General features: G+C 56.2%; 2 protein-coding genes across 2 annotated transcripts; one reads left to right on the top strand and one right to left on the bottom strand.

Annotated features, from left to right (window-relative positions):
• Positions 1 to 6,152: 6,152 nt before the first annotated feature.
• On the bottom strand, positions 6,153 to 7,791 carry FAM229A (family with sequence similarity 229 member A). Its single transcript, XM_084874398.1, has 3 exons — positions 7,100 to 7,791; positions 6,878 to 7,024; positions 6,153 to 6,692 (listed from the first exon to the last, which is right to left on the bottom strand). Exons 1-3 carry the CDS (start codon positions 7,234 to 7,236, stop codon positions 6,590 to 6,592), a joined length of 387 nt encoding a protein of 128 aa, XP_084730524.1. The 5' UTR covers positions 7,237 to 7,791; the 3' UTR covers positions 6,153 to 6,589.
• On the top strand, positions 7,768 to 9,304 carry TSSK3 (testis specific serine kinase 3). The gene is made up of 2 exons (XM_084874399.1): positions 7,768 to 7,934; positions 8,617 to 9,304. Exons 1-2 carry the CDS (start codon positions 7,790 to 7,792, stop codon positions 9,279 to 9,281), a joined length of 810 nt encoding a protein of 269 aa, XP_084730525.1. The 5' UTR covers positions 7,768 to 7,789; the 3' UTR covers positions 9,282 to 9,304.
• Positions 9,305 to 9,374: the final 70 nt, after the last annotated feature.

Genomic DNA, 9,374 nt, shown 5'->3' with positions numbered 1-9,374 from the left:
TCCCCGGACCGGGGTCACAAGGGCAAGGACGGGCCGAGGGGGCTGAGGGCAGGAAGGTCAGCTGCCGGTTGAATAAACCTCTGTTCCGCTCTCACACCCTGGTGGTGGCACAGGTAGAACCCACACCTCAAAAGGCCTCCCTGCCCCCAGGTGTAGGAGCCCTGCTTGGCCCTTTCAGAGCCTTTCCCCCTGCCCCAGGGCACTCTTACATGTCAGAGGCTCTGCCAGCTGGAGTTCAGGAATTGTTATCTAGCTCAGGAATGCGTTTCTGGGAGTTTCAGGACCCCTAAGCTGTCTGCAAAGTTCCAGGCACAAGTATATTTCTGGAAAGAATCTAGAAAGCGTTCCTGGCTACCTCCCCTCCCCCTAAAAAAGTCCTTAATCTGGTCTAACCCTCTCTCTGCAGAAAGGGAAACAGGTTCAAAGAGGAGTAGAGAAAAGCCAAAAGGAAAACCTTGGCTTCCTACTACTCTGTCTGACCCCCCCCCACAAACCCCTCTCAACCCTGCTCAGAGCATGAGGTTCGGGCACAGCCCTCAACCCCTTGGGATCCTGAGGCACGTTCTGGCCCAGCTCCCTTTCTCGCTCTGCCACTTTGGGCTGTTCCCCCCAGTGACCCATCCTGGCTGCTGGGGAGAGTGGGCAGCTGTTTCGAGCCCCCAGAGTCCAGTACAGGTCCTGACTTGCCCCCCTTCTCTTCCCCCCAAAAATTGTGCAACCACACTTGGGGATTGAATCTCTTTTTCTTCCTTAGGGAATCTCCTCTCCTTCCCCTTCTTTCTCTCCAACCTTTCCCTCCCTGGCGGTTCCTTCCCAGCCCAGACAGACAGGCTGTCGTCCTTCCTATCTTGGAAAAAGAAAGCCCTCCTTCAACCCTGTGTCCGTCTCTAGACCCCTTCACCGCCAACGTTCTCGGAAGAGCTGTGTGCACCCTCTCTTTCTGCCTCCGTACTCACAGTGTGGCTCCCGCCCCCACCTTCCCTCACCAAGGTCACCACTGACCTCCTTGTGGCTAAATCCAAAGGATGCTCTCAGGGCTTTCTCTGACATGACCCCTTAGCCGTGGTGGCTCCGGCACAGTCACATTCTGTCTCCTGCTTGAAGTACTTTTGTGTCCTTGTTTTTCTGGACACTGCACGCTTGGTTTTCTTATCTTACCGACTGCAGCCACATGGCAGATTTCTCCTCCTTTGCTCACGGCCTAAACATAGGTGTTCCCGGACCCTCCGCAGTCAGTCCCAAGGGAATCTCATCTCCTCCGTTCCCATGCCGATGGTGTCCATCTGTGTCAGAGACTCACTTCTCAGCCCTGACCGCTCTTCTCTGCTCCACACCGTCTCTGGGACCCCTCCCCTGGACGTCCCACCTCACAGGAGACAAGCCCAGCCCCTGCCCTTCCTCTTAGGTTCCCCAGCTTGGTCCTGTTCTCAGATGCCTGAACTAGAAACCTGGGCTTGGTTCTATATCTTCCCTTTTGATATTCAAGGAGCTGCAAAATCCTGTCCTCTCTGAGACACATCCAAATCCCACTGCTTCTCTCCGTTTCCACTGCTGACACCTGGTCCCGGTACCTGTCGCCTTGCACCTGGAAGGCTGCAGCAGCCTCCTGAATTGTCTCCTGCTGCCACTGGATCTCTGAGGTGGTCTGTTCCCACAAAGCAACCAGGGTTGTCTTTCCAAACATGAGTGTGTCCTCAGCCAAAAGTTCACCCATGGCGCACACCCATCGCAGTGCTGGGACGTCCCCCACCCCTGGGTTTTTGCCTGGGTAACTGCTGCTTACCTCAGTTCCAGTGTCAGTTCCTTAGGCAAGCCATTCTGGACACCCCCAGCTGGCGCTGCTTTTCCTTCTCCTACAGCCCTGTGCCCTCTCCTCTGTGGACTTAGCAAGCAGCCATTCGCTAGCTAATCTAATCCGCAGACATTCTACAGAATCCTTAGCCCTCCCATTTTCGGCCCTGGGGGTGTCAGGGTGAATATGTCGAAGGCCCCTGCCCTTACTGAATCCATATCGTAATGGGCTAGACAGCCATTCGACAGGGGCTAAAGAGCAGTGTAAGCACACAGTGGGCTAGCTAGGTTAGGGGAGGGCTGAAACGGGGGGCAGAGGAGACTTGAGAAGTGACAGTTGGTGGAGATCGGGTCAGTGGGAGTGGAAAGAAGGCCATCCTGGACCGAAGGACCCGTGTGCTTAAAGGTGGGAAATGTGTTTAGTGAAGAGCTGAGGGGTGTCCCATGTGGCTGACAAGTGACGTAAAGAAGCCATGGATGAGATTTAAATAGGAGGACGGCACTGCTGGGTTTGTGGTCTTTATGAAACAAGTCCAGACTGGAGGAATCAGGCGCGGAGGAAACCAGAGGGCCAGGTGAGGAGACTGCTGGAGGAATCCAGATGAGTAGCAACCAGGGCTTGATTCGGAGAGGTGGCAGGATGGACTGTGGTCGTCTGGACTGGGCTTGGGAGAGAGGGAATGAGAATGATTCTGGCGCCCTACCCCAAGGATGGGTGGGGAGAGACCATGGGAGCTGGGACACCCATATCCCTGTGGCTTCCGACTCGCTGATCTACCTGGTTTGGGGTTTCCTGAGTCTTCCCAGGGGCCCTCATTCATCATTTTTCTTTTCTTTCTTTTTTTTTTTTTTTTAAATATATTTTATTGATTTTTCACAGAGAGAAAGAGAGAGGGATAGAGAGTTAGAAACATTGGTGAGAGAGAATCATCGATCAGCTGCCTCTTACACACCCCCTACCAGGGATGTGCCCGCAACCAAGGTACATGCCCTTGACTGGAATCGAACCTGGGACCTTTTAGTTTGCAGGCCGACGCTCTATCCACTGAGCCAAACCGGTTTCGGCTCATTCATCATTTTTCCAAAGGAGCAGGTGGAGGCCCAAAAGGAAGAGGCTGCTAAGATGACCCAGATGAGGCAGAGGGGAGGACAAAAGGAAGTTGGGTCAGAGTCCAGATGTGATGGGGTTTCAGGGAAAGTGATATCTGGGGTTTCCTCAGAGTCTGGACATTCCACTGTCTCTGGCTCCACCCAAATTCTGAGATGCTCAGTCTCTGGGACCCAGTCCTTGGAAGTCTCAGGAACCTTCTAGGGTCTGCGAGTCTATATCTGAAGGCCCATCACCCCCTGACAGGCCTCCAGGACTCTGGACAGGCCCTGACATCAGTGTGCACTTCACACGAGATGGCCCAGTGCACGATTCTCCGGGACTGGGGTCCTCACACACCTGGCGCTCCCCAGCTATGTACCCGCATTGTACATCGGAGACTTTCAGGGCTTAAGGAATTTGCTCAAATTCGCACAGCTAAAATGAGGCAGGAGGATTGGAACGAAGGTTTGACTGGCGTCAGAGTCTGTGCTTTTAACTCCAGAACTATATTAAGCCTGGGGACCCCTGGTTGATTGGCTCAGTAAGAGAAGGTTTTATGGGAACTCGCTTGTGGTTGGGGTGGGCTGCCCCGGTTTCATATCAAGCAATGGGAAAAGATGGTGCTGACGTCAATTGTTGCCATGACGACACAGCAACCCTTCCCCTGCCATCTCCATGGCAACCTGGGGGTCCATCTGTACTTCACCCCCTCCTTCTAAAAGGGAGTCCTGAGGGAGGGGCTGGCTAATAAGGTGTCTGAGAGAATGAGGGAAGGCATCCCCTTTTCCCAGGGCCCCTCCCCATTCCTCAGGCCCAGACAATAAGGCTGGGATCTGGGGTCCTGCTTTGGGATCCGGGGACAGCTTTACCCTATAGAGGGAGGGAGGCAACTCTGCTCTTAGCACTTGGGGATTCCCCTGGAAATATCCCCCTAACAAGTTTGTAGGCTTCTGAGCAGAACTGCTGGGAAGCTGGCAGAGGGAGGCAAGAGGGATTCCCCAGGCCCCTCCCTGGCTGGGCATCACCCAGCCCCTGGGGACTTGGCTGGCCGGCTCTCTGCTGCCCCTTGAAGCCAACGGTAGGAGCAGCATCAGCCTCTCTCGGTCTTCGAGTGATTCCTGCCTGATGCTGTGTTCACTGTACTGAAACCTCCCACCGGGTGTCATTCATCTCATTTTACAGACTTGGAAATGGAGATCAGAGAGGCTAAGTAGCCCAAGGTTGCACAGCTTGTCAATGGTAGTCAGGACTCATACGCAGGACTAGAATTTAGGCCAGTGGCTTTCTCAGTGGGAAAGAACAGCAGCTGAGGACAGAATGGAGATGAGACGTAGGAGAGAGACGTGATCCAGATTGGAGCTTGCTGTGCTCTGTCATCTGCAGAACAAAGTTCAAACTCAGTGTCTCAGTCCAGCTTCTCTTCTGTGAACTCGCTCCTGGGTCCCCTGGATTCTGAGCTCTGCGAGGGCACGTGGTCGGATTCAGGCCTGGGCGCTCAGCACAGGGTGTGGCCGGTAGGTATTGGTGAAAGCCGATTGAACTGAATTCCTTGAACTTGCCCTGCACTTTTCTGCCTCCTGCCTTTGTCCACAGCGTTCCTTCCAGAATGCCCTTTCTCATGGACATTCTAGACCTAACTAGCTCCAGGGTCTGGCCCATCGGCAACGAATGCGTCTGGAATCTTTGCATCCCTCACTATCCAAGCACATGGGAGGAGGATACACACACACACACACACACACACACAAATATATATATATATATATTTAATTTTTAAAAATATATTTTATTGATTTTTTTACAGAGAGGAAGAGAGAGGAATAGAGAGTTAGAAACATCGATGAGAGAAAATCATTGATCAGCTTGCACACCCCCTACTGGGGATGTGCCCGCAACCAAGGTACATGCCCTTGACTGGAATCGAACCCGGGACCTTTCAGTCCGCAGGCCGACGCTCTATCCACTGAGCCATACTGGTTCCGGCTCCATAGTACCTCTTAATTATATAGGATTGGAAAAATATATGTGAGCCAAAGATCAGGTTCAGTCTCTTGTCTCCTGAGATCTAAGTACCATTGACTTAATTTCCCTCCCCTAATTGCATAGGAAAGAAGGCCAAGCTGTCCCAGAGCACTTCAGAATCCCAGGGTCACTGTAAAGTGACTTCTTCTTTTTTTTTTTTTTTTTTAAAGTGACTTCTTGACTTCCACACAAATGCTCTCCTAGGCAGTGCCAAATGTGGGAGGCTTATTGGAGAGGATGTTGGCCAAAAGGTCTACTTTGAAGTGAGGACTTTACTTGGCCATTCAGCTCCTGGTCCTTTAAGACGGTGCTCCGTGAGGTCCGAAAGGCTGGCGACCGCTGCTTTCAGACATCCTGGTACTTGGAAGCCCCCCACACCTTTTTCCCTCCACCATAATAACCCTGGCATCAGGCACGAGTGCTGGCTTTTCTCTTCGCCTTCACTGCTCCTCCTCCACCCTGTACCTCCTGGAAAACCCCTCAGGGACTCTCAGTTCTGGTAAGTGGAATAATCCAGCTGTTTCTATCCCCACCAAACTTAATGTCAGCCTCTGCAGCCTGACAACCCGTGCTGCTGCTCTGCAGAAAAAGGACCTCGTTCCCTGTAAACCACATGTGTCAAACACAAGGCCCGCGGGCCAAATCCAGCCCACCAGGCCTTGCAATGTGGCCCGCACCACGCTGTCATCACTGCACTCCGCTGTCAGTTTATGACATTGTCAGTTTATGACTGTTCAGTAAACCATTCGGCCCGAGATTTAGGCTGGATTTTAGATTTTGGCCCCTTCTCTGATTGAGTTCGACACCCCTACTGTAAACAGAACTCACCTCCTCTGCAGGATGTTTTCATTTTAAGGGAGAAAACAATTATCAGGCTCTGTATTGATAGGGTCTCACCACTGAGAGCAACTGACGTTAGTCTGAGCTAAAAGGAACTAGTTATTTAAGTATCTTGGAAGGATATAAGCTGTCCAAGTCCAAGGCTCCTCATTGCCGTAGAATTTAGGAGCCAGGGCATCTGTCTGGCTATGACCAAGGATTCAGTCCCACCAGGACTGCCCCATTGTTCCTCTCTCATCCCACATGACCTCCTGGGCAGGCAGCACGCCCGCAAGCAGCTTAGAAATCCCAAGAAGGGAGAGATGTCTTCTCTCAGTCTCTGTATCTCCACCCATAGAGGGACAGCAATTGGCCATTCTTAAATCACGTGTGCACACCTGGGGCCAATTACCACTGCCAAGAGGATGTGGGAGGTCATTCTCTTTATTCAAGTTGCCCGCCCATCCCCTCCAGTTACTAGGCCGGGAGCACAGTAACACAACTTTCCCTGGAGACCATGAGAGAGATGGGGGGAGAGGATAAGGAAAAGGGTCGGAGAGGAAAGGCTGCCTGAGAAGCGGTCATGCATGACTAGCAAGAAAAGGGGGAAGGGTGGGCACCCGCCAGGAGACGTAACGGGAAGGGGGAGCCCGGGGGCTGGGAGGATCCAGGGGAGGAGGCAGCCTAAGGGAAGGCACCGTGGGATGAAGTAGAGAAGTCCGCGGCCCGATCCGACGGGACAGACATACACGGCCAGCCCGGAGTGGAAAGAACAGTTTATGCTGTGCTTTATTAAAATGTGCATCATTCTTTATTTTAAAATGTGCATCATTGTCTCATGCTCGGCGCGCGCGACGTGCGGGGCGCTCAGGTGGCGCGGGCCCGGGGGCTCCCGCCCATGGCCAGGTAGACGTCGATGGGCACGTGCAGCAGCGTCAGGCAGTGGCAGCCCGGGCAGCGGCGAAGCGGCCTGCGGGCGGCGCGACAGGGGGCGCTGTGGGCCTCGCCGGAGCGCACCGGTCTCCGAGGTGGGGCGGGGCGCGGGGCGGTGGACTGGGGGTGGGGACGGGGACGAGCCGGGGGCGCAGGGGGGCCGCGGGGGAGGGGAGGGCAGGGGAGGGGAGGAGAGGGAAGGAGAGGGGGGGCGCCGCTCACCTGACCCGGTTGTGCTCCGTCGCTACCGGCTCGGGGTTGTCCTGGGACTCGGGGGTGGCGGCAAGGCCAGGGGAGTCTCCGGCCTCAATGGGGAATCTCCGACCCTGAGGGGGCTCCTGGGCACTCATGTCCAGGCCCCGGGTCGCTCTGCGCGGGGAGGGCCGGTCAGGGCGCTGCGGGCCCCGGGCGCCCCCTCCCCGCGCCGCGCCCGGGCCCCCTCACCTGCTGGCGGCCGAGGCCAGTCCCAGGCCGGACGCAGCTGCCGGAGCCCGGGCCGCGGGGGGGCGCTCCGGTCCAGGCGGGGCCGGGCAGGTGTCTGCGGCGCGGGCGGGCGCGGGCGTCGGCGGGGAGGGCTGCATTGTGACCCGGGCCCGGCGCGCTGACCTCACAGAGCCCGTTCCTCCCGCCGGGGAGCCCGCCCGCCGCCCGCGGGAGGCCGGGGGGTTCCGGCCACGGCGCCGGGGGCTGGGCGGCGCGGCCCCCCGGCGGCCCGATGGGGGCGCCGGCGGCTACAGCACCCGGCGGCGTCCGGGAAAAGGAGCCGGCGTTCCGGCGGCGCGGGCGGCCCGGCCCGGGGAGCGCCTCCCTTCCGGGCCGGGCCGCAGCCCCCCGCCCGGCTTGGGGTTGGGGGGCAGCGATGCCTAACCGGTGCCGGGTCCGGTGAGGGCAGATAGGGGCGCTAGCCATTTTGGCCCAGGGTCACACATCATTTACATCACAATTGGGCTGGAGTTTAAAAATGTCTGGCCCTCTCCCTCCCCACCATCTGCGGCTGAATGTTCTAGCGATAGGGGCTGCCGTGGATGAAGTCCTTGGGGAGAAGAGGACCCGGCCAAGGGCTATGGTGGAGTAGAGCTGCCTCACAGAGGCAGCATGAGCTGAGAGGGTGATAGGAAGGAGACGCTACACAGCATGGAGGACTTTCTGCTCTCCAATGGGTACCAGCTCGGCAAGACCATTGGGGAAGGGACCTACTCAAAAGTCAAGGAAGCATTTTCCAAAAAACACCAAAGAAAGGTGGCAATTAAAATTATAGACAAGATGGGAGGGCCAGAAGGTGAGCTGGGGCCCGAGGGAGGGAAGGAGGGAGGGCTGGCGGACCTGGGTGGGGGCCTCCTCCAGTCAGAAGGATCACTCCTCTTCCCCTTTAGACTAAGGCCAAGGGAAAGCAAGAGTGATTGTGGCTCTGGCGTAGGTCCATGGGGAACAGGGATGTTGGGAATCCAGGAACATCACACCTTCCAGAATCTATGATTAAAATGGCAGGAGGTGAAGGGTCCTCAGAGGCAGAAGCCAAGCCCATCAGGGGAACAGAGACCAGCGGAGGCATGATCAGGCTACCAGAGGGCAGGGGCTGGTGTGGAGGTGGTGGAGATGGGAGAGAGACTGGCTCATGGGAAGAACTGGGTCAGAAGGCAGGGGTGAGGAGCTGGGTCACCACACTGTGAGCAAACCAGGCCTCAGAATATGAGTGCCAGTGACTCTGACCATCCCCAAACACTTGGATTCCACGGTCTCCAGGGTGCTCACAACAGTCCTTGAGGTTGGCATGTAGCTCCTTTGAATAACGTATTAACTACAAAAATAGGATATTCTTTGTACAGTCCAAGCATCTAGATGTTTAAAACTGTTAAAAGGGAACTTGACATTGTGACTAGAAGACATGCTGGAGGGCAGAAAGCGGGAGGGAGAGTTAGGCTCTTCTGGACCGATACCATCCTTTCCCCTCGTCTCCTCAGAATTTATCCAGAGATTCCTGCCTCGGGAGCTCCAGATCGTCCGCACCCTGGACCACAAGAACATCATCCAGGTGTACGAGATGCTGGAGTCCGCCGACGGTAAAATCTACCTGGTGATGGAGCTGGCCGAGGGAGGGGATGTATTTGACTGCGTGCTGAACGGGGGGCCTCTGCCCGAGAGCCGAACCAAGGCCCTCTTCTGCCAGATGGTCGAGGCCATCCGCTACTGCCACGGCTGCGGCGTGGCCCACCGGGACCTCAAGTGTGAGAACGCCTTGCTGCAGGGCAGCAACCTGAAGCTGACGGACTTTGGCTTCGCCAAGGTGCTGCCCAAGTCGCGCCGGGAGCTGAGCCAGACCTTCTGCGGCAGCACGGCCTACGCCGCCCCCGAGGTGCTGCAGGGCATCCCGCACGACAGCAAGAAGGGTGACGTCTGGAGCATGGGCGTCGTCCTCTACGTCATGCTCTGCGCCAGCCTGCCTTTCGATGACACAGACATTCCCAAGATGCTGTGGCAGCAGCAGAAGGGGGTGTCCTTCCCCACTCACCTGGGCATCTCGGCCGAGTGCCAGGACTTGCTCAAGCAGCTCCTGGAACCAGACATGCTCCTCCGGCCTTCAATCGAAGAAGTTAGTTGGCATCCATGGCTAGCAAGCACTTCATAAAAGCAATGGCAAGTCCTCCCCAATAAAGCAGGGGAGAAAGCAAACCCAAACCCGCTTCCGAACTGGTGGTGTATAGTTCACACGTTAAGTCTA

This window comes from Pipistrellus hanaki (assembly GCF_964339955.1).
Source record: "Pipistrellus hanaki genome assembly, chromosome: 2".
Lineage (NCBI taxonomy): Eukaryota > Metazoa > Chordata > Mammalia > Chiroptera > Vespertilionidae > Pipistrellus > Pipistrellus hanaki.
Note: the sequence above shows the minus strand (reverse complement) of the source record. Positions and strands in the feature narration are given on the sequence as shown.

Coding starts and splice junctions, on each gene's coding strand:
- FAM229A (XM_084874398.1), bottom strand. CDS start 7,236: ATGCAGCCCTCCCCGCCGACGCCCGCGCCCGCCCGCGCCGCAGACACC. Junction 7,025..7,099: donor CTGGCCTCGGCCGCCAGCAG/GTGAGGGGGCCC, acceptor CTCCCCGCGCAG/AGCGACCCGGGGCCTGGACA. Junction 6,693..6,877: donor ACGGAGCACAACCGGGTCAG/GTGAGCGGCGCC, acceptor CGCCGCCCGCAG/GCCGCTTCGCCGCTGCCCGG.
- TSSK3 (XM_084874399.1), top strand. CDS start 7,790: ATGGAGGACTTTCTGCTCTCCAATGGGTACCAGCTCGGCAAGACCATT. Junction 7,935..8,616: donor CAAGATGGGAGGGCCAGAAG/GTGAGCTGGGGC, acceptor TCGTCTCCTCAG/AATTTATCCAGAGATTCCTG.